The sequence below is a fragment of the Pan troglodytes genome, chromosome 8, assembly GCF_028858775.2.
Source record: "Pan troglodytes isolate AG18354 chromosome 8, NHGRI_mPanTro3-v2.0_pri, whole genome shotgun sequence".
Taxonomy (NCBI): domain Eukaryota; kingdom Metazoa; phylum Chordata; class Mammalia; order Primates; family Hominidae; genus Pan; species Pan troglodytes.
The window spans coordinates 125761477-125786327 of NC_072406.2; the positions used below are offsets into that span (position 1 = coordinate 125761477).

At 42.7% G+C, this 24851-nt stretch overlaps 1 protein-coding gene across 5 annotated transcripts in view; it reads right to left on the reverse strand.

Moving 5' to 3' along the window:
• NRAP (nebulin related anchoring protein) overlaps positions 1 to 18435 on the reverse strand; it is a 76216-nt gene extending 57781 nt beyond the window's left edge. For 4 of the 5 annotated variants that reach the window (XM_001148506.7, XM_009459266.5, XM_009459265.5 and 1 more), the window contains exons 1-10: positions 18165 to 18434; positions 17706 to 17800; positions 17038 to 17125; positions 11824 to 11928; positions 8366 to 8470; positions 7293 to 7397; positions 6160 to 6264; positions 4800 to 4907; positions 4399 to 4503; positions 307 to 411 (exon numbers count right to left, since the gene is read on the reverse strand). In XM_001148506.7, the coding sequence (XP_001148506.4) occupies positions 307 to 411; positions 4399 to 4503; positions 4800 to 4907; positions 6160 to 6264; positions 7293 to 7397; positions 8366 to 8470; positions 11824 to 11928; positions 17038 to 17125; positions 17706 to 17800; positions 18165 to 18236 (993 nt within the window). In that variant the 5' untranslated portion in view covers positions 18237 to 18434. Of the gene's footprint in view, positions 1 to 306; positions 412 to 4398; positions 4504 to 4799; positions 4908 to 6159; positions 6265 to 7292; positions 7398 to 8365; positions 8471 to 11823; positions 11929 to 17037; positions 17126 to 17705; positions 17801 to 18164 lie in introns of all 5 variants that reach the window. The other variant, XM_054659909.2, reaches the window with a different exon arrangement.
• Between the last annotated feature and the right edge of the window lie 6416 nt (positions 18436 to 24851).

Consider the following 24851-nt stretch of genomic DNA (forward strand, 5'->3'; position numbering starts at 1 on the left):
CTAAATTACTCAATTTCTAATTGGGCCATTTGGCAAAACTCTCCTAACACCCCACTCTGGCTGGCCAGCCTCTGTACTTGCTTCAATGGCCTCAAGCGAGCTATGCTGGTTGTCCGTGTCCATCTCCTTGGAAGCAGACAAATGGGGCCAAAGCAGGCATCATAAATTTGGATGGGAGTTGAGGGCTAACATTCTACTTTGGCTCAGCTATAATAAATGTATCTGTGTGTAGGTTTCAGTAAGCACAGCCTTCAAAGTCTCACTTCTCTGCCTCTGGCTCTGTGGTCACACCTACATGGTACTTACGTCACTAGCGAGTTCGTGAGCTTTCTTGGCGTTCTGATATGCTGGAGTGATCATAGCTGGGAAGCTGCCCTTTCCCCTGTGCTCCTCATACTCCTCCGGGTAACCCTGCCGGGTGCGTCAAAAACTTCAGTGAGTAATGCTTCCCTCCCCAGATGGGTGGGGTTCAGCAATGGTCACTCATAGAGCCTATTCTCACAGAGGTTCATCCACCTTGGGTATTTCACTGATGTCCATGTGGTAGTTTAAACATTCCTTTTAAGATGGCAGACCCTGGAGTCAGGCCCACTTACTGGTGCCCAGCACATAGTCAGCACCAAATAATGGCAACTGATATCATGATCATCATCCTTATTTCCACTGGATAAATCAGACACTCTACCACTCTCCCAGGCCCATATGTTATGAAATATTCACTTTTTAACTGACAACCAGGGAAGTCCTTTGTCTTCCAGTAGGTCTCAAACACTACCTTACTCACATCCAGTGGCAGATCTATGTAGAGACCTCCCCCGGTGGTACTGCCTCCCCCGGTGGTACTGCCTCCCCCGGTGGTACTGCCTCCCCCGGTGGTACTGCCTCCCCCGGTGGTACCGTCTCCCCTGGTGATACTGCCTCCCCCGGTGGTACTGCCTCCCCTAGTGGTACTGTCTCCCTCGGTGGTACTGCCTCCCCCAGTGGTACTGCCTCCCCCGGTGGTACTGCCTCCCCCGGTGGTACTGTCTCCCCCGGTGGTACTGCCTCCCCCGGTGGTACTGCCTCCCCTAGTGGTACTGCCTCCCCCGGTGGTACTGCCTCCCCTAGTGGTACTGTCTCCCCCGGTGGTACTGCCTCCCCTAGTGGTACTGCCTCCCCCGGTGGTACTGCCTCCCCTAGTGGTACTGTCTCCCCCAGTGGTACTGCCTCCCCCGGTGGTACTGTCTCCCCCGGTGGTACTGCCTCCCCCGGTGGTACTGTCTCCCCCGGTGGTACTGCCTCCCCTAGTGGTACTGCCTCCCCCGGTGGTACTGCCTCCCCTAGTGGTACTGCCTCCCCCAGTGGTACTGCCTCCCCCGGTGGTACTGCCTCCCCCAGTGGTACTGTCTCCCCTAGTGGTACTGCCTCCCCCGGTGGTACTGCCTCCCCTAGTGGTACTGTCTCCCTCGGTGGTACTGCCTCCCCCGGTGGTACTGCCTCCCCCGGTGGTACTGTCTCCCCCAGTGGTACTGTCTCCCCCAGTGGTACTGCCTCCCCCGGTGGTACTGTCTCCCCCAGTGGTACTGTCTCCCCCGGTGGTACTGCCTCCCCCGGTGGTACTGTCTCCCCCAGTGGTACTGCCTCCCCCGGTGGTACTGCCTCCCCCAGTGGTACTGCCTCCCCCGGTGGTACTGTCTCCCTCGGTGGTACTGCCTCCCCTAGTGGTACTGCCTCCCCCGGTGGTACTGCCTCCCCCGGTGGTACTGCCTCCCCCAGTGGTACTGTCTCCCTCGGTGGTACTGCCTCCCCTAGTGGTACTGCCTCCCCCGGTGGTACTGCCTCCCCCGGTGGTACTGCCTCCCCCGGTGGTACTGTCTCCCCCGGTGGTACTGCCTCCCCCGGTGGTACTGCCTCCCCCAGTGGTACTGTCTCCCCCGGTGGTACTGCCTCCCCTAGTGGTACTGCCTCCCCCGGTGGTACTGTCTCCCCCGGTGGTACTGCCTCCCCTAGTGGTACTGCCTCCCCCGGTGGTACTGCCTCCCCTAGTGGTACTGTCTCCCCCGGTGGTACTGTCTCCCCTAGTGGTACTGTCTCCCCCAGTGGTACTGTCTCCCCCGGTGGTACTGCCTTCCCCAATGGTATGTGTCATGTAACCAGAAAAGGAGTATTATACAATGTTTGTAATATGGGAGGAAAAACTTCAAATTACCATAAGATTATCTGGAATGGGACTAAATGTATATTTCAGACTAAGGATTATAATCTTTGTCTTAATCCTTTCTTTTATCTTCCCCACACCATCCATCCACTCCCAGAAAGGAAAACCTTCTCTTTCATGACACTGTCACCACATGACGGATAACCCCTCCCTGGCAGCCAGATGTACTTTAAGACCCAGCTTAGGGACAGTCTCCTCGTAGAAGTCCCTGAGTCCTCCTTCACCCCTGGACCTGCCCCAGGCAGAGTCCTCTGTGTTTTCACTGTACTTTTTGCATAAATCTGAAACAGCCCATATGGTGCCCCCATTAGGCTCACGACTCCATCTCTCTGTGGCCTCCTCCAAGCCAGGGGCCTGCCCAGCTCCAGCACCAGGGCTTTGACTGTGGCACACACATTTTCTAAAATAAAATAGTTGGGTCAGATTAGAAAGTCCAGGCTGCCTGTTATCCAACAATGAAAACCATTTAGCCCGAGTTCTCCTTTTTGCCTGGCTGCCAGAAGGTTCTGGCCAAATATAATAAGTAAAAAAAGGTTAAGTTTTTTTAAAAGGTTCTCAAATTCTTTGGTAATCTGCTCTATGGCTTTGTCCATTCTGCTCTATAGTTTGTTTGTAACTTTATTTTAGTTTCTCTCTCTCTATATATATATATGTATGTTGTAAGTGTTAATCTTTTTTCAAGACACCTAATCCTGTTGATTACATGGTATAATCCTTTTAACAAGTCTAGTTACTTGTTAAAAAGAAGAATGAATTGGTTGGCATTTAAGGCACTACAGATATTTATAGTTATCTGCCTGCTGGCTTCTCTCTCGCTCCCTCCTCCTCATGCCCTGGCGAGTCATGCTAAATCACAACAGTGAAATGCCATGCTAGACTGAGTCCTCTCAACAGCTGCTGAAGGTGCTATCAAACAACACTCACTTTGATTCTTGCATTTGTTATTTTCAGGACTGAAAACTTCAATCAAATCGTCCTACTAATCAAGAACCAGCTATGATACTATGAAGTTACATTTCATCTGTACCTACAGACATGTCTAGGTACACATATGAAATGATACATGTGTCTTATAACTACTGGTAGATAGGATTGGCCAAATACAGGACAAAATACTTTTTGCCAAATATAGAAGCCAGATTTTTTTAAGCTGATTTTTTAAAGTTGTCCTGAGCTTTCCAAACAATATATTTAAAATACAAAACCAGTAAAAACATTTTTCACTGGTTTAAAGCACTAAAAGACCACTTAATTAACTTAGAGAATTTGATTAAATGGCCTTTTAAATTCAAAACCAAGCATTTTTGCTCTGGCAGACATTTTCAAAGGAGTCCCAACCGACCTTCACACACATCCTAAGACTCATATGAGCATATGCCTAACTATGGCAATGTGTCTTTCTAAAGAAGAGAAACAAATTCATTGTGGTTTTCTAAATCATATATGTTGTAGAGAGTCTACTTACTGACAAATAATTCAAACAACTGTCCAATTATGAATAAAAATCACTTAAACCCATGGAATGTATTCTTCCAATACACAGACTTGCTCTTCCAATGCTCTTCACTTGCAACTGTGAACAATAACGTTTCCTTTCTACCCTACAACACCTGGCTAGTACCAGAAAAGACAGAGGGATGTGCAAATAATAATTAGCTTGTGATTGTCATCTTAATCTTTTTTTACTCCTTGTCAAGGTGTAGTTCATCTGAGAAGTGAAATTGGAAAAAGGGTTTGCATTCTCTGGCATACTGATTTATCTACCAACCTAGATTTAAAAAATTCACTTTCTAAGAAAATGAGCCCCACTACTCAGTGAAATACTCAATATTTTTCAAGATGCATTTTGATCTCTATGTTGCTTATGATAGAGACCAGCTAAGCTTAGCCAATCTTAGTCCTAGCGACTGTTCTTCAATGGACAGATAGGAATGCTTTCTTCTTGGCCAAGCCACCATATTGGTATAAGTCATTTATTAATTTAAAAAAAGAAAGTGCCTCAATCTGTTTTCCTAAGTGGGTCAACTTGAGCCCTGTGCAATTGTTTGTCCACTACTTTCTATCTTGGAAAATCTACCTTTCATAAATAAGGTAAAGATAAACCACAGCCCCACCCCTGATTAAATGGTCATAGCTGTGTCACAGCCTAGAATGGGCCAAACATGGAAAAGAGCAGGTCAGGAGATCATTTTATCACATACCTGGCCATATTGGTCTGCACATTCCCTTGTCAAGATGCCCTCAGCTCCAATGGCTGGACCAGCCATTCCCCTCATTTCTTTTTGATATTGTTGATGGTACCTCACCTGTTTTAAGGCAAAGGACAAACTCGGTGAATTTGACTCCCATGCACAGGAGCCAAAAGAGTAAAAGTGAATGTCTTAATGGAATGTTCTTTTTCTGCTTGGATCTAGGGAGTAGGTATGTCTCAGACATAAAAGTGCCAGGTCATCGTCATTGGTAAAATTGACTTAAAACTATAAAGGAAAACTACTCCCTGGCTTCAGGGTAAATGCAAAAGTCAACAGGAAGTTGGACTCCTCAGACCCAGGTTCACATTCCTCTTTCTCCCTAACATGACCACATTGTCAAGGACACTTACATCACTTGCCAGCTCATTGGCTCTTTTGGCTATCTGATAGGCGGGTGTGATCATCGCAGGGAAACTGCCTTTCCCTCTTTGTTGTTCATAGTCCTCTGTGTATCTCACCTGAAATGAAAAAACATGTGAATCACATGCCCCATGTTTATCAGATGATCTTAGTGAGATGCTCTGCTAAGGGTTCCATGACATCCTGCCCATCTCCTGTCATAGCTCATAAGGCATATAATTGGCTTACAGTTTGATGGGCCATGTGCATCTTATCCATCTTCTTATTCCCAATACCCAGCAAAGTGCCTGGCACATGGAGACACCCAATGTGGAGTTCAACACATGCTTGCTAAGCACCTGGTGCGGGCCAGGCACTGGGCCTGGGCAGAGTAATAAGTCTTCAGCCCTCAAGGAGTTGTCAGCCATGTTTGGGAGACACAAGAGTCTTCTCAACCCCAGATTGAGGCTAAGGCAAAAGGAAACCATGTATGAAAGAGAAGCTGGATTTGTGCTTCAATGTCCCATTCAGAACAACACTAAGTTCTTGATCTTATTATGCTGTGGAACATTTGGATTATGTAAAGGCAAGTGGTAAAAGTTGTTTAGAAATTATGTTCTCTAATTTGTAGTGGCAAGAGAGATTTCTCTCAGATAACTCAGATACAACCAATTTGGTACTAATCCAATCTAAAGTTTTCTCTTTAAAGAAGTGTTTTTGCAAGGTCTCTGCTAACTGACTTATCAAGCCCAACCATCCTTGACCTCAGGAATTTCTTCTTGTTATCCATGCAGGGCTAAAATGTCTCATACATTCTCCCTCCCTCCACCTCCAAGCAAGGAAAGAATGAGGGATCTTAAGTGCAAACCACTACATCTTGTTCTTCCTCATTTTTCTCTCTTTTTTATTAATTTAATTTAAGTTCCAGAATACATGTGCAGGACGTGCAGGTTTGTTACATAGGTAAATGTGTGCCATGGTGGTTTGCTGTACGTATCAGCCCATCACCTAGGTATTAAGCCCGGCATGCATTAGCTATTTATCCTGATGCTGTCCCTCCCCTCAGTTCCCCACTGTGGGCCCCAGTGTGTGTTGTTCCCCTCCCTGTGTCCATGTGTTCTCATTGCTCAGCTCCCACTTAAAAGTGAGAACATGGGGTGTTTGGTTTTCTGTTCCTGTATTAGTCTGCTGAGGATAATGGCCTCCAGCTCCATCCGTGTCCCTGCAAAGGACATGATGTTATTCCTTTTTATCATTCTATTATAAAGATACATGCACATGTATGTTCATTGCAGCACTATTCACAAGAGCAAAGGTGAGGAATCAACCCAAATGCCCATCAGTGATGGACTGGCCTCCCTCCTTTCTTACATCACTTTGAAGCTGTGCCCCAGCCTTGCTCCGTAGCAGCTCAGGAGTATCCGCCACCGTGGAGAACCTGGAGATGCGTTCATCATGCCCTCTCTTATACTCCACCTGATGAGAAGACAGTAGAGTCAAGGGTGCACCCACCTCACAGCCTCCGCAATGACCTCTCCCTGTGGCTCTCCTAAAGCTGCACCATCAGGCTACACTCAATGCAAACCTGTGGCAAGTCTTCTGTGGCTTGTTTCATGGGCTCCTCCTCAAAAAGCATCTATGCCAATGTGCTAAGTCCAGGAGTGTGCCAGGGACTGCCACACTCCAACAAATATTAACTTGCTTAATCTCCATAACAATCACATTTGGCAGGACTAATGTTTTCTTCACTTTACAAACGAGAAGCCAAGGAAGAGAGAAATTAAGTAATTTGTCCACAGTCACATAGCACTAAGGGATAGAGCCAGGATTCAAATTTCAACATTCTGGCTCCAAAATCTGAGCTTTTAACAAATAAACTTTGCTACTCTTCCGGTGAACCTGACATCCAGTTAAAAATTAGTGTCTTCGGCTGGCTGTGGTGGCTCACCCGAGTAATCCCAGCACTTTGGGAGGCCAAGTTGGGTGGATCACAAGGTCAAGAGATTGAGACCATCCTGGCCAACATGGTGAAACCCCATCTCTACTACTAAAAATACAAAAAAAATTAGCTGGGTGTGGTGGCACGTGCCTGTAGTTCAGCTACTCGGGAGGCTGAGGCAGGAGAATCACTTGAACCCAGGAGGCGGAGGTTGCAGTGAGCCAAGAATAAAAATAAAAATAAAAATAAAATAAAAATAAATAAATAAAATAAAAATAAAAATGAAAAATAAGAATGTATTCAGTGCTAAAGCAAACTCAAGAAATCATGTGGTCCAGACTTTGGGTGAACTACACATTCTTCTCTGTATTTTATAGACATGGTCCAATCACAGCACAGAGAATACTTGACGGGGAAAAGTAAGAACACAGTTTTCTCTGTAATATGACACTAATGGTACCTACTTCCCCAAAGCACTCTCTTACTGTTTTTTCCCTAAATCACGGGGGCTCATTAATGACAAAAATTAGCATAATCAATGGTGAAAAAGCACCCAGACACCCACTTGGCTGGCCAGCTGGTTGGCTTTCTTGGCCCTTTGATAAGCAGGTGTGATCATGGCTGGAAAGCTCCCCTTGCCCCTGGGTTGCTCATAGTCTTCTGTATATTCCTGTTGGTCAGAACCAATGTCAGCATGAGAACTGAGATGATATTGAATGACAACTAAGAAAACTGCAATAAAACCAATGAAACTAGATTCATAAAGTTCTTGGGAAATATTTCAATCACCTGTAATAAATTTAAAAATGGCTTATAATTGACCATTTGCACTGAAGAACTCATATTTCCCATGTCAAAGGGGCTCCTCTTCAATGTTCATATCAAAATATGGGGACCTGGCACAACTCAAGGGCTGCCCTTTGGCTCTAAGGCCTGTAGGTACCACAGCTATTAATTAATACGTGGGCGACTTTCCTGTAACTCGTCTGCTGGCAAGAGTACTACAGTATTGGAAGTAAAATGTCTCTTATTCTTTCCTTCTGACTTTTTGACTATCTCTGATGATTAGTTTTCCTAATGAGACTTATCGCCTTAGCATTTGTGTTTCTAGCATTTTCTTTCCATTTTCTAAAGGAAAAGTCATGAGGACTAACAGTGTTTTCCAAAGTAGATTCTTCAAAGGGTAAGTGTACCTAGAGGTAACCAGGAGGGACCTAGTTACCTAGAGCGTAACCTGTGCAAATGATTGAGGATTTCCACAGTCTGGGCTAAAACTGTCTTCCCTATGTGAAAGCCTGCTAAGGTCTCTTACGATTTTGGAGGTCAGTACTTTAAAATGGGCCATCAGAGATGGTTCCTTCTGGAGGTTCTAGAGCATAATCTGTTTCTCTGCCTTTTCCAGCTTCTAGAGGCCCCCACATTTCTAGTTCCTGCCCTACATGGATTTGGCCTCTGCTTCTGTCACCATATCACCTTTCCTCTGACTCTGACCCTCCTGGTTTCAGGGATTAGGACATGGGTATCTTTGGGGATGATAGCATCATTCTGTCTACCACAATTGTAAAAGTCAAGGAACAGTCAAACTAATTGCTAAGTAATTGCTAAACCAATTCCTAAAGCAATTTCTAGGGTGCTTACCTCACCAAGAGACTTTTGAGCCTCAACCATCCTTACAATTTCGGGGTCTGGCAGAGCTCCTGGGCACCAAGCATTCCCTTCCCCATATCCAGTCCAATAGGCTCTCTACAAAGGAAGCACACGAAGGGATACAAACACATGCCCCAGACTCCCAGCAACACTTACATACATTGTCAAAAGAAGATATTCTTAAACATTATAAACTCCTATTGGTAAATCCTGGGTCTCAGCTAACTGAAATGTTCATTTATTTCAGGCTAGAAAATGACCTAAGATTCTAAATAATTGAACTTTCTGAGAACCACTTATGTCACAGGAAAATTTTGAATGTAACAACATTTTCTTGCACACCATTGCATCAAGATTGGGCGAGGAGGAGGGGAAATCACTGTGGACAGGTAATCTGAGATTAATCAACATTATTCAGACAAATGTCAAAAACCTACTACCTGTTATGTGCTTGACAACTGACAATGGCAATAAAAGCAAAAAAAAAAAAAAAAAAAAAAAAAGGAAAGGCAAAGTTTCTCTTTTAAGATACTCATGACCTACCACCTTGGGAGATAAAACTAACATGAAATAAATAGCAATTAGAAAACAGTTATGTGTTTAAGTGCATTGTCTGAGTGATAAGTACAATAAGAGTCTTTAAAAAGCAGTCTGTAAGAGATGGGTCCCATATGGGGCAGGAAGATAGAATTTGAGCTGTACCTCCAGGGCTGAGGGCAATTAGTAGAAGCCAAGGGAGAATGAACGGCATCCACTCTAGAAGGTCCATTCCATGAAGGCAGGGATTTTCATGTCTGGTTTACTAATGCATCCCAAAAGCTTGGAACAGTGTGTAGCAACTCATAGACTCAATAATTATTTGTTGAATAAATTCCAGGAATGTAGGCTGCCATGAATAAAAGCATGAAGGCAGTGATGGGCTCAGTAATTAGGACCATGAGGAGCTGGGTTTGATTGGACACCAGGGAAAGAGATGGGGAGCCAGGTGGGCTGGAGGGGGGCAAGTTGGATAGGTTGGATAGAGCCAGCCTTTGGAGATCCGGAAAGACAGATTATTCATATGTGAAATTATACTCAACCTGACTAGCAATCAGGGACATCTAAATTGAAACAAGATGCAGATTGTCCAAACACTTATCTGACAATACCAAGTGATGGTTAGAATGTTGGGAAACAGGCATTCTCACACACTGCCTTTTGGAGTATAAAATGTACAGCTATTTTAGAATTCAATTTGAGCCTCCATTAAAATTTAAAAGGGACATACCCTTTGATCTAGCAACTTTGTTTTTTCATTATCTAGTCTAGAAAAACACTCACTTGTATACAAAAGAGGTCTTGAACAAGAATGTTCCTTGCAAATTTGCAATAGAAAAAAAATTTTGGAATAATCCTGTCTATCAATAGGATAGTATGGTATTGTACATCCATTCTTTTTTTTTTTTTCCCTTGAGACAGAGTCTTGCTCTGTCACCTAGGATGGAGTGCAGTGGCACTATCTCAGCTCACTGCAACCTCCGCCTCCTGGGTTCAAGCAATTCTCCTGCCTCAGCCTCCCGAGAAGCTGGGATTACAGGCATGTACCACCATGCCTGGCTAATTTTTATATTTTTAGTAGAGATGGGCCATGTTGGCCAGGCTAGTCTCGAACTCCTGACCTCAGGTGATCCACCCACCTTGGCCTCCCAAAGTGCTAGGATTACAGGTGTGAGCCATGGCACCTGGCCTTGTACATCCATACTTAATGGTGCACCTATGATACACCCATTCACGATAGCTTAAAAGGATGCTGATGTAGAAATATTTCCAAGATATTTGTTGAGTGAAAAATACACACTTCACAACAATGCATATTGTTTCATGAAAAAAGTATACATTTTAATAGAAATATACTGTAAACCAAAAATAAAATTCTAAGCCCCCTAACTATCTGAACAGATCCCTCCTCTCAGCCAAGGACATTCGAAAGTTAACCTGCAAAACTGGTTCAGGCCATGATGGAAAGGGGGAGGTCGAACAAGTCTCATTATACCCGCCTCCCTTTCGGAATTCAAGAAAAGCCTACCGACCAGCATTAACACCAACACACACTTTAAGTCTGATAAGAAATATTTACAATCTATTCTCTCTGAAACCTGCTGCTTGGAGGCTTCATCTGCATGATAAAACTTTGGTCTCCACAACCCCTTATTGTAATCCAGACATTTCTTTCTATTGATTTCAGGTCTTTAGTTAATAACTCTTTAAATCAATTGCCAATCAGAAAACTTTAAATCTACCTATAACCTGAAAGCCCCCACTTTGAGGTGTCCTGCCTTTCCAGATGGAACCAATGTACACCTCACATGTACTGATTGATGTCTCATGTCTCCCTAAAATGTATAAAAGCAAGCTGTACTCTGACCACCTCTGGCACAGGTTGTCAGGACCTCCCGAGGCTGTCGTGGGTGTGTCCTTAACCTTGGCAAAATAAACTTTCTAAATGGATTGAGACCTGTCTCAGATACTTTTGGGTTTATATAACATATATACATATATAATTTTCAATAACAAATAATACTAGCTGATATTTATTGTGCCTACCACTGTTCTAAGATCTTTTGTTCATCGCAATATCATTATGTTAGGAAGTGTTTTTGAAGTTCACCTTACAGATGAGAAAGTTGAAGTAAAGAATGGTTAAATAACTCATTTAAGATCCTTCGATAAATGGTAGCATGTCCAAATGTAAATTCTAGAAAGATATGGTTTTATTTGCAAATCAATAGAGAAAAGTCTGGAAGGATGCTATCCACAAGATTGACGAGAGTGGGTACTTGTACAAAGAAAACTGGAATTGGAGGTGGTGGATAAAGGGTTAGCTTTGTACTGTTTGGATTTTTTTTTTATAATAAGAATAATGCAAATTCTTATGTGTATATTATGTGTGTAAATAAAATAAATGGCTAAGGAATTCTGAAATGATGAGTCTGTCAACAGACAGGGGAGGTGGGAAGAGTAAGTCAGGGACACCTAGGAAGCTGGGAGCCTCCTGACCCATGTGAGTACAACAGGTTGGAGAGAGGCCAGCCTAGAGGAGGGAAAGCAGCCACCTTGGGAGGCCTCGTAAAGGTCCAGGCAGAAAATGATGTAGATCAGAACAGGGAGAGTGGAGAGAAAAGGGTGGAGCTGAGTGAAGTGTCAGAGAAAGACAGGGTAGCCTTGGTTTCAAACCTGGGTGATAGAAATACAGTGGTTGGAAGGGGAAGACAATGAACCTGGTCTGGGGCAGATAGAGTTCAGGTGATATTAGGACACGCTGATTGAGGTCTTCCATAGACAGCTGGAATTACAAACTGGGTGAAAGGAAACCTACTTGGTTTTCTCTAGAAGTAATAATAATAATACACTCAATTGACATAGTATGTCATTCTTTCTTTTTCCAAACCCACTTGTCACTTTTCTCTCACCTCATTTGCCAGTGGCTGCCTGTTAGGTGCACCTTCCTTATCCTTGGATTTCATGTCCCAATGAAAAACTGATTTACACTGTTCACCATCTTCTTGGTCACGGATCTGCACAAGGAAGATGTTGTCAGTAATGTTTCCATCAGAAAAGAGAAAAAAACATAGACAAACAATTCCTAGCTAAAATTGGGGGATTTTGCTAAGTCTCAACTGCAAAGCATCTTCACTGTGCTGCAAGGCACACTGTGCTGTCAGTCTCCCTGTGGTTTAATCTGCACCTCCAACCAGGTGGCACATATAGAGCACCTGCTGTGTGTGAAGCTCTTTGAAGCAGTGCAATTAAAGTGACTGAGATAAAGTCTTTATAAACCTACCACACAATACAAATTAGAGTAACCTCAGAAAACATTGGGCATTAGAGTACTGGTTCTTAATTTTAGTCATGTAACCATCACCCAGGGAGCTTATTAAAATGCTGGCTCCTCAATTTTATGAAGATATTCTTCTTATGCCTCACAATTTTACCTTTAACATCCTGATTTATAATACACCTTGAGTTAATTTTTATGTATAGATAAGGGTCAAGGTTCATTTTTTTCTATATAAATACCTAATTACTACAGTACTGTTTATGAAAAGATCATTCTTGCTATGTTAAATTGTAGTGATGCCTTTCTCGTAAGTCAAGTGACCATATACGTGCAGCTCTATTTCTGGACCTTGTGTTGGAGTCCACTGGTCTATTTCTCTCTTCTTGTGCCAATTCTATGCCGAGTTAATAGAGTAAGTCTGCTTTTATAGAGTAAGTCATGAAATCTGGTGAGTCCTTCAAATTTGTTCTTCAAGATTTCTTGGCTATTTTAGAAGCTTTGTGTTTTTATATTCGTTCAGAATCAGTCTGTCCATTTCCACAAAAAAACACCAGGATTTTGAATGGGACTGCCTTGAATGTATAGATTAATCGGGGGAAAACTGACCTCTCAGTAACATCTTCATAACCTTGAGATAGACAAAGATTTCTTAAATGTAAAAAGGACTAATTATAAAAGAAAAAACATCAGAAGGTCTTAGGTCCAAACTAAGATATCAAAATTTATTAGGTAGGAAGTGAGGCCCAGAAATCGGCAATTTTGGCCGGGCGCAGTACCTCACGCCTGCACTCCCAGCAATTTGGGAGGCCAAGGCAGGCGGATCACTTGAGGTCAGGAGTTTGAGACCAGCCTGGCCAACACAGTGAAACCCCATCTCTACTAAAAATAGAAAAAATTAGCTGAGCATGGTGGTGCACGCCTGTAGTCCCAACTACTCAGGAGGCTGAGATATGAGAATCACTTGAACCCAGGAGGCGGAGGTTGCAGTGAGCCGACATCACACCACTGCACTCCAGCCTGGGCAACAGAGTGAGACCCTGTCTCAAAAAAAAAAAAAAAAGAAAGAAAGAAAGAAAGAAAGAAAGAAAGAAATCTGAAATTTTTACAAGCTGAAGTTTAAATTCTTAATTTTAAACATAATAAGAAAACAAGCTCAGAGAAAAGTTTAAACCCAAAGGATTCTTGTTCCCTATCAAGGGCACATTCTGATATTGACTTTCCAGGGTTGCTACTGCTTAACGCTACTTGATGCGTATATTTTTAAATATATACACTGAGAGATCTTTACCTGCTTTTTCCTTGTATTTTTAAGAAACAATTAAATGAACATTACATAAACTTAAAGTGGGCTTTGTTTGTTTGTTCGTTTTTTGTTTTTACCTACAAATAATACTACCAATATTTTGGGCCAGTTAATTATTTGTTGTGGAGTACTGGCTCGGGCATAGCAAGATGTTTAAGAGCATCCCAGGTCTCCACCCACCAGATGCAATAATACCCCATCAACACCAGTCACGACAATCAATATGTCCCAGACATTAACAAATGTCCCCCAGGTAGGGGTTGGGGGGAACTGCTCTCCTTGAGAACAATGTACTTTAGGAATCAGAAACACAGGACCAAAAGACCAAAATAGATATTCTGTCCACTTCTAGAAAGTTATATTTGCTGTCCTCCTTCCCCAGTGCAAATCTACCACTGGGGAGGGTTAGCCTCCTCCAGGGACCTTTCGTGAGATTCAGGATTACACCAAGGAAACAGAAAGAGGAAAAAATGCCATAAATCTAACCAGTGGGGTAAGAAAGCATGAAGGGCTAAATTTCGTTCTCTGAATAGAAGAAAACCCTAGATGTTTTATTTTTCTAAAAATTCCATTCACACCTACCAAACAGGAAATTCTGTCTTTGCAAGTATTTATTTATTTTTCAAAGGGTGACATTTAGGAGACAAAAACCTGCAAATCTGCTTTGAATGCCAGCTTAAAATCTCTACTTTTCTCCTTCATCACCATCACTGAAAAGTCTCTTTCCTTTTTTGATTTTAGCACTTTCACAATGAATTTGTTTTTTATTCAATTGTCAAAGTCTCCCAGAGATCACAAGGAGGTGAAAAGGTAATTCATAACACACCCTAGGGCAGTTGTAAGAGCTGGGCCCTGTAAGGGATATGGTTGTCCATTTTACTTTGTCCCTGGTGGGCAAGAAGGAGAAAGTGATCTCAGTAGACAACACACACACATACACACACACACACACACACACACCATATACACATATATACATACATACATACATAAACACCATACATACATATATACACTCACTGTATACACATATATACATACCACATATGCATATACATATCCCACATGCATGTACATATACATACATATGCATAAACACATACACACCAAATACATGCACACAATACACATGAACATGTGCACACACATACTCATGCACACACATCACATACACACATATAGATGTGTGTGCACACACATTCACACCTACATACACACATATACACACTCTCTGGATGCACACACACATATATATACACATATATATACACACATATACACTGTCACATAGACGCAAACAAATACACACACGCAGGCTTCCTGGGAAGCTCACATCACTGTCTGTGGCTGGAAATAGAACCAGCAACAATCCTAGCCTTGCTCCAGGTTGGGCCTGTCATACACAGTTAAAATAAAGTGAGTCCACTCCCACCTCAAAAAGAGGAAAATAGTGTGTGACCTGTTGTGTGATTATCAGGTGGAGACATGCCTGCTGTGGCTCAGTTAGAGGAAAAATACAGACATTATGGATCTTTCTGTGACACTGTAATAAATGCAAACAGCATTCTGAGGTAAAGTACATCTCCTCATGTTTTATGTGTCAAATCCTCACTACACAACTGCAGAAACATATGGATATTTGAAAACATGAACAAGTGCTTTTTGTCTTCTGGAGAGTTTGCCACCCTCTGGGTATATATGAAAGAGAGCCACTAATAAATATCCTAAAGTTAAACATCTGGATTTGTGCCCAACCAGCTGGGTAAACTAGGCAGGTTACTTAACCTCTCTGAGCTTCAGTTTCCTCAACTATAACATGATAATATTACAGAAGGTTCTTGTCAAGAACACATGAGATAATATAAAGAACTTAGCAGAGTGTTCAGCACTCTGTTTAAGTAAGAGCTAGATTTAATATTTATTGTAATTTCATGTAGCTGCCCTCAGACACCAAGAGACGAAAACAAAGTCCTAAAAGAATTAGGCTTCTCAGTAACCTAGGATTACTTGTGAATTCGTAAGACTTGTGAATCCCTAGGAAGCAATGATGTCTGAGCAACAATTTGAGCCTCCGTTTCCTCACCGTAAAATGGGATAATAGTAGTATCAACTTCATTGGGTTGTGGTGTATGTTAAATGAATTAAGTGTTTCTACAGTAAATGCTATATATGCTTGTTAAATAAAAGAAATAATAAACTCACAATTAGTTCTAAGCACTTAGTGAAAATAAGGTATCTTGGCAGCATGTGTAGAGAGCCACACAGCAAGGTCACTACCTCTATCTCACACACAGTTTTTTGGGAGGAGGACAGCTGGGCAGGGAAGGGAGTCAGTATGAGGTGGAGCAACATTAGGAAGGGAATCTTGGGTAAAGAGGGATCACTAGAGAGTCTTTCACCTCGTGGGTAATTTTCTAATTTTAGAAAGCCACTAAAACTTCATCCCACAGAGCAACTTCTTGTGGGCATGGGTTATAGAAGCTCAATGATTCATCATTTTAATAGGTGCAAGAGTTCCATCGATAACTGGTTATTTGACAAAACTCCACTATTAGATTTTCAAGAGGTTGGATTTGGCAATGTGGCCTCCATGTTTAGCTCCCCATCTCAACCCCACACCTCCTAAACTAAACTTCCTTTCCAAAGGAAAACATCTTTGACTTATCCCCACCCCAAGGGGAAAACAGGCTGCCAATAATCGTAAGTAATGACTGAATTCAGAGAGACTTAACAGTGTGAAACTAAAGGTTTTAATTTTCTGTACCAGAATGTCACAGGGAAAAGTCAAGATCCTTGTAATATGTTCCAACTATGTAAGCATTGTTTTATGTATTAAGCACCTAGTATATGCAGAGCCTACTCTATAACTGTCATCATTTTATGAAACAGTCTTGAGCTGGTCAAGACACAAAGATTATACTGAAATCAAGGACCTCGATTATTCAATCTAGATTATCCTGTATTTTGGCTCCTAATATTGTGGGAGAACAAACAGTCACATTTGTTACTCAAATGCACTTTACATGTGTATGTGGAGGAAATGGGCAGGTTCACATGCAGACAGAGACACTTAAAAACTTAACATGTGCCTAGTATCGTTAATCAATATATAATATTTGCACATATTTATGGAGTACATATAATATTTTGTTACATATTAGAATGTGTAATGATCAAGTCAGGGCATTTAGGGTGTTTATCAGCTCGAGTATTTATCATTTCTATTCTAGCTATTTTGAAATATATGATACATTGTTGTTAATTGTGGTCATCCTACTCTGCTATAGGACATTACAACATGTTCCTTCTTTTATCTATTTAACTTTTTAAGAAATAAAAACAGGGTCTCACTATGTTGCCCAGGCTAGTCTCTAACTCCCAAGCTCAAACCATCTGCCCGCTTTGGCCTCCCAAAGTGTTGGAATTGTAGGTGTGAGCCACTGTGCCTGGCTAGAATATATTCCTTCTATCTATTTGCATGTTTCTACCCAGTAACCAACCATTCTCCATACCCTCCATCCCACTGAAAATTAAATAACTTACCCCACTGATGGCCTCTGGAAATGTCCTCACATTTAGGTTTAATGGAGTGTGATAGACACTGGTGAAAGTGTTGTTCTTAGGGTTATGGCTACAACAAATAGGTATAAATCAAAATTAGAAATGTACTTTATCCAAATGATTGAGGGACTATTCTTAAAATTATTTTTAAATAATAACAGTTATTTTTAAAAAATCAATAAATGTAAAACTTAAAAATTAAGTTCATGATTTTCCAGGCATCTTACAGAAAAAAAAGCAAATCAAATAAAATCGACATATATAACTGAAAGCCTAAATTTAACTGGAAATGATCACTTGAAAACTTTCTGAAGAAAGTAAAAAAGGATTCTGAAATTATTTAAAAGAAAACACTTCAAAGCTCTATATGCATATTTATGGTCATTACATTGTTCTGCACAGTATTTAATAATTTGACATGAGGTTATAGTGGATATACTTGATCTTTTACTTGGAAGAAATTTGAAGTTTTGTGTCCATTGCATAAAATCCCACCTTAGGTCTCTTTAATGACAGGATACAAGGGAACACTTTGGGAGAAGATATTTCTTGGATTTAACCCTGGGTTATATGATTTGAACGTTTAGTTGGCTCCTTGTTGAAAAACAAATAAAACTCAAGAGGTAGTGGTGGGGGCATCAAACACTTACGCGTGACAGTACGGCTTTTTCTGGTGACTCACAAAGTTATTAACAGACAGCATCATCTTGCAAACTTCACAGTGAAAACAGGCTTTATGCCATATCTAGAAATCATATAGAGAAGATTTAGCAATTACCCTTTTCCCCCCAGACTCAAGGTTCTTATATATTTTAGGGTAAAAAAATGAACTTCGAGGATAAAATGCTGATTTTAAAAAAATTAAAATCCACACGCACAGCTATAACAACACTCACGGTTAAATAAATGGATAACTTTTTTTTTTTGAGACAACACAGAAGAAATAGAAATGTGTAGAACTAAATAAAGGTGAGAAAATATAACTTTTTCTTGTGGTTCAAAACAATTTAACTGAAAATTAAATTTCCATATTTACCTATGTCCATATGTGAGAAGGTCAATTTCCTGTGTTTGTTATTATTCACAAAAGCCAAGAAATGTCTACTGACCTGATCTATACAGCTGATCTTCTCGGCAGGATAAACCCCATACCCACACCTAGAACAGGGCTGCACATTCATCTCGAAGCCGGAAGAGAGAGGACAAAGATAGGCAACACGCAAGAAATGCAAGGAGAACCCCCAGTCTAGTTCAAGTCTTCAAAATCCGACGACCGTAAAATTCCTGTGGGCACCTCGATCTTTCAGAATCCAACTTCCACTTTCCTTTGCTGACCTTCTAGTTTGAAGTCAGCAGTTGGATGGTTTTTAAAGCTGCCACTTACTCAAGGGGCTATTTTGGCCACTCACTCAGCACGCATGTGTCTGGGAAATAAGGTGGAAGTATTTCTAGCTGACATGCTTCTCTAAATAGAAAAATGAACTCACAACAGCATCATGTTTATGTGGATAACCAAACCCTGGTGTATGATCAGGCAGCATGGAGTGGTTTAGCACTAGCTGTGATCATGACCCAAGAAAAGAACCTAAAGGAAGATGCCACACCGTCATCCAACAATCAAATTAGAAAAGCTTGCTCTATGCGTCCTATGACTAAAGCAGAAAGGCCAGCTCCCAAAAATATAGAAAATAAAATAGGATTGATTCACTCCTTTAAATGGATAAATATCACACTTGAATTTTAACTTTACCTACCCAAAGCGTTTACAACAGTTAAACTAAAAACTTAATAAGGTGTTAGTTTGTGTTTAGCTTCTACTGGAACGCAAAACTAAAAACGAATGAGAACTCTTGGTGTTTTGGCCTCTGTATTTTATTCTAGAATGTTCCAAGAAGGCCTTTGTGCTTGTTCCCTTGCCTCACAGGCCTTAAAAGAGGTGATATGAAGACAGAATCTCTCTTCCTGGCTTTGGGAAGCCTCTCATTGCCTTCAGTCTCTGCTGAAATGTCACCTTATCACCTTATAGAAATACCTGATACAAAATGGCACCTCACCTGTCCCCACTCCTATCTCATTATCTTCCATTACTCTTAGCCTGCTTGATGGTCTTCATAGTGGTAATCACAGCTGGACATATTACATGTTAATGTTTCTATTTTTAAAAATTGTGTCTCTCCCATCAAAATATGAGTTCTGTCTAAACAGGATCTTTGGTCCTTTTTGCCACTTCTATATCCCCCATGCCTAGAACAAGGTCTGCCAATAAAAGGTGCTTAATAAAGATTTATTGGATTAATGAAATAAATTTAATACTCACACCAAAATGCCTATAGAGGCCAGGTATGAAGTCTAGAAAATGGTAGGAACTTTTCCAAATAGATGAGCACTCATCCCATCTGAAGCAGGCAACTGCTCCTCAGTCCCAGCCAACTGTCATCATGAAAGAATCAACATTCCAGGTTGCCAAATATTCTGATTTTTCTGGAATATTTTCCAAATATTCTGAGCATACCAGAAGTCTGCATTTACAAATGAAATTCCCCTTTTTGTATATAAAACAATATAACAGAGTCGTGGGCAGTATTTGGCCAGCAGGTTACCAATTTGTGACCTTGGCCCTAAATGTTCTGAGGTTAGGTTGGTGTCCCCAGGTAGGGTGGAGTAAGATCAGTAGTATTTTGGGGTTGTGCTGAGATAGCCAGCGGGTAGGAAGAAGCTCTAAAGCCAATGAAGAAGAGTAGCGTTCAAGTCCACATGAGTATAAGGGGAAGGCGGAGTCTCAGGTTTTCCCACATGGGGCTAGGGCTCTCTCAGCATGGGGAGGGGACTCAAAGCAGGGACTCCAGGCTCAGCAAAGACTCCCACACTGAAACGTGATTGGGCAGGAGGGCTGCCACCAGCCTGCAAATGAGAACAGCAACGGGAACAGCACAAAGACCTGCAGCGTTCCCCGGTTGTTTTGCTCTGCACCAGGCTTCTCAAGCCTTACTTAGTGGGTGGGGTGGAAGCTCCAATAATCACTGAAATGAGCTGTACCCCAGTCCGGAGGGCTGAGGAATCAGGAGGATTTCACTTAAAAAAGAAGCTTGCAACGTTCCTTCTCTGCCTAAGCTTGTGATTGCAATGTGTAGCCGTTACAACGGGTTGGTCACATTTGTGAACACAAGAATTACAAAATGCAAGATGCTAAACTGGATTTGTACCATCACTTCTGATTTATTAGACATCAGAAATTGCTAGGAGAAACAACCCCATAGAACTAGAAATGGGATAGTTTAAGGAACTAGAAGTAAACACTCATTTCTGGGGCAAGACAAACACAGACTTCACTGTGTAGTCGAGTCTTGGTTGGTTCACACCACCCTTCTCATGTTATGTATAGCCCCTCCTGCTCCTTGGCCTAAGCCCTCCCACTTGACGCAGGGATTACAGCAGGCCGTCCAAGCCAAGTCAGTGAGCACACCACATTCCTTTGGCCTTAGGAGTTGGTTCAGATAACATCAGTCTTAGCCTGGGTTCTCCAGAAAACAGAACCTGTGTCAAAGGCTTATATGCAAGGACTTTATTCCAAAGTATAATCCAGGGAGCAAGAGTTAGAAGGCAGGAAATGCAGGGCAGGGAACAGTTGGTATTAGGGTTGTTCTCAAGGGGGCCACCAGCTGGTATAAAGTGTATTGAATGGCTTGACCATCTTCCAAGGGGCCATATAAACAACCGCTACTCAGGAACATCTACCAGAGGAAGGAAGGGCCCTGTCTCCCATTGGTGAAAGGTTTGCCCCATTGGCCATTAATGTCCATGCTGTGTATGTACACAGGGAGTCCCATGGCATCTCGCACCTCAGTATCAACAGGAAAACACCAAGGGCAGCAGAAGGCCAAAGACACTGTCAGTTGTGCCCACATGAAGATGGCCAGAGCCCTCATAGAGACAGTGGCCACTACCGAGGCTGAGCCTGCTCAAGTAGGCAAAGGCCCTACGGAAGGTGAGGCTGAGTGAATCTAAAGCAGCCCTTCCAGGTGTCTGATGCACTGGGCTCTCAGCAGAGTCCTGGACTTGGGCTTGGTGGTGGTGAGCTGGAGCCTGATCTTGCAGAGCCTTGTGGAGCCTTGATCTGGGAACTTCGGCCCACACCACCCCACATTGCTCTGGCTTTTTTTAAGTCTTGACTCATAGGGAGCTTTTTGTTTCACATTAATGACTTTTATGTTCAGTATGTGGGCAAGTAGTTTCCTTTTGAAAGTTAAATGTAGTCCTCCTTATTTACCTCTTTTCAATTTCATCCTGTTGATGGTGGTCGCCTTGCTTTAGGCGGTTGAGGTCTTTTTGGACTTGGATTGAGTCATCCAGGATATGAGGTAATCCTTTCTAACTCTGCACCATTTCCAGGGCCCTCCAGGGCTGTGCATATGGACTGGTTTTGAAACTACAGAAAAATGATAAGAGATGTGAAATCAAGGGACAGCTGCTGACCCTTCATTCTGTCACTGTCACTCAGATTAGACGGAAGGTGTTCCTCCCATGCTGGGGGTTTGTTCCTGTTTTAATTTAGGTTGCCCCCCTCAGCAAGGACTTGGGCACAGGGAAGTTATTTGGGAGGTAGTCCCATGAGGCAGGAGTGAGGGTTTAAGGCAAATGAGCCAGGGAAAAGAGAAGAGTCAATAAAGAGCATATTCTAAACTAGATATTATACCACTGTGGGCAGCTGGAGCACAATCTTGCTGGAGACACTCTGAAGATTTGTGTAGAATGTGCCTCAGAATGGTCCCACTGAAGGATGGTGGCTGGGACACATCCACTCAACTCTCATCCCCCATTGGTTGAGGGCAACTGTCAGGGTCATTAACTCCCCTATACCTTTAGGGGAGACCTCTCTCCACAAGCTTAATGGACTTAGGCAGCTTGAAGAAAGCCCAGAGGCAGGGAAGTGGAGGGCCACTGCTGTGGGCGTGTAAGGAGGGCCTGGTGACATGCATGGAGATAACACTGGTGAGCGGAGGGGATGTGATACCAGGTACCCCCAGAGTGGGTCACTCAAGGAAACTGGCAGTGGACAGGGTAAGGGAAAGTACTTATATGAGATGCACCATGAACTCTCACTGTCCTGCTCTTCCAGGCCGATGGTGTCAACCCTGTTCCATCCGTCCACTCCTCTGCACTGTACAATGCTGCGTCGACACACTTGGGGTGGAGAATTCAGGAAGCAGGGCCTTGTCTTGAGCTCTCATGCTTTCTCAGGTCAGACCTGCCCTTGCCCACCACCCTCACCCCTAACCTTGGGGGCTTCCAAGTGCCCTGGGAGAAGTTATTGGGGGTATTCTCCTGGGGTAAAGTCCCAAGGGTCCTGGCTGATGAGGGGGTCAGCGACCTCAGACTGAAGTTCTTCTGTGGCAGTCATTAAGGCCTGAGCACTAGATGGTGGTGACCTTAATTAGGCAAGGAGCTCTTACCACCCTAGGGAAACCTAAATATTGGTGAGGTTACCTAATGCCCAAGCTTCATTCTGAGAGGTTGAGCAAGTGATTTGTTGGTTTATAGAAACTGTACTCTGTCCAGGAAAATTAGAGAAATTCTACATCTCCTCAAACTTAAATCTGGCTTGAAACCACCCTGGTTTAAAGTTATATATTAGTCAGGGTTCTTCAGAGGGACAGAACCAATAGGGGACATATACGTGTATATATATATGAGATTATTAGGGAGAATTGCTTCACACAATTACAAGGCAAAGTCCCATGATAGACCGCAAGTTGGGAAAAGGGAAAAGCTAGTAGTTTGGCTCAGTCCAAGTCTGAAAGCCCCAAAACCAGGGAAGCTGACAGTGCAGCCCTCAGTCTGAGCCCCTGGGAGGTCACTGGTACAAGTCCCAGAGTCCAAAGGCTGAAGAACCTGGAGTCTGATGTCCAAGGGCAGGAGGAGAAGAAGCCTAGTGTGCTGAAAAGCATGGGAAGAGAGAAAGAGGGAGAAGACTCAGTAGATAAGCTTATCCCCTTTCTTCCACCTGCTTTGTTCTAGCCAAGCTGGCAGCCTATTGGATGGTGCTGACCCACATTGAGGGTGGGTCTTCCTCTCTCAGACCATCAACTTAAATGTCAGTCTCCTCTGGCAGCACCCTCACAGACACATCCAGGAACAATGCTTCATCAGCCATCTAGGCATCCATCAATTCAATCAAGTTGACACCTAATATTAACCATCACAGTCATTGTTTGCTTTGAAGATGGGATTGTGTCATTTGGTGTAGGATAGGGACCCACAAACTTTTCTGTAAAAAGTCAGACTGTAAATATTTTAGGCTTTGCAGGCCATATACAGTCAATCTCTGTTGCATCATCTTTTTCTTATTCTTCTTTTTTTTACGACCCTTTAAAAATGTAAAAACCATTCTTAGCTTGTGAGCTGTACAAAAACAGACCACAGGTGACCTGCAGGCAGTAGTTTGCAATCACAGGGCATCAGGAGCAACCGTGTCTGATGCTCTTGGGGAGAGGGAGTGGAGAGGAAGGCAGAGGAAAGGATTATGAATCAGTTCAGCCCTATATGGCCTGGGCTTTGATTGCAGTAAAATCTTATTCAGGTGTGAATAATAATATTCAACTGCTGCAGTTACCTTTTCCTGGGCCAGGAGACAATGACACACCCTGTGGGTGGGGTGGAAGTTCCCCTCTGCATCAAGAAATGGATAGTCGGCCGGGCACAGTGGCTCATGCCTGTAATCTCAGCACTTTGGGAGGCCAAGGTGGGTGGATCACAAGGTCAGGAGATCAAGATCGAGACCATCCTGGCTGAAACAATGAAACCCTGTCTCTACTAAAAATACAAAAAATTAGCCGGGCGTGGTGGCAGGTGCCTGTAGTCCCAGCTACTCAGGAGGCTGAGGCAGAAGAATGGCGGGAACCCAGGAGGCAGACGTTGCAGTGAGCCGAGATCACGCCACTGCACTCCAGCCTGGGTGACAGAGCAAGACTCCATCTCCAAAAAAAAAAAAAAGAAAAAAAAAGAAAAAGAAATGGATAGTCACACTGCTGAAGGCAACAGAATCAGAAATGAGGCAGGCTTCAGTGGTATCCATCTGGGTCCACTCAGGAGAGAGAAACCATATAGTAAGCTGAATTAACACAGGCATCCCTCAGTATCCATGGGGGTATTGGTTCCAGGGCCCCTGAGGATACCAAAATCCATGCATGCTCAAGTTCCTTATATAAAATGGCATAGTATTTGTATATAACCTACATATAATCTCCCATATGCATTAAATCATCTCTAGATTACTTAAAGTACCTAATACAATGTAAATGCTATGTAAGTAGCTGTTACCCTGTATTTTTTTATTTATATCATTTGTATTATTGTATTGTTATTTTTTGCTTTTTTTTTTAAGTATATTTGATCTGCAGTTGGTTGAATCCTCAGATCCAGAACCTGGGGATATGGAGGCTCAACTGTATAACAAATTATAAACTGTAACAGTGAGTTGGAATATCAAGAGGTTGGCTAGTAAGAAGTAAAGAGAACTCTGAAAACTGTAGCAATAGCAGATATCCTTGCAAATAACATATGTGTTAGTTTGCTAGGGCTGCCATAACAAAGTGCCATAGGCTTGCTAGCTTAAACAACAGAAATTTATTTTCTCACAGTTCCAGGGGCTAGAAATCCAAGATCACGATATCAGCAGGGTTGATTTCTTCAGAGACCTCTCTCTGCTTGTAGATGGCCACTTCTCTCTGTATCCTCCCATGGTCTTCCCTCTGTATCTGTGTCCTTACTGCAACCAGTCAGACTGGTTGGGGGCTAAG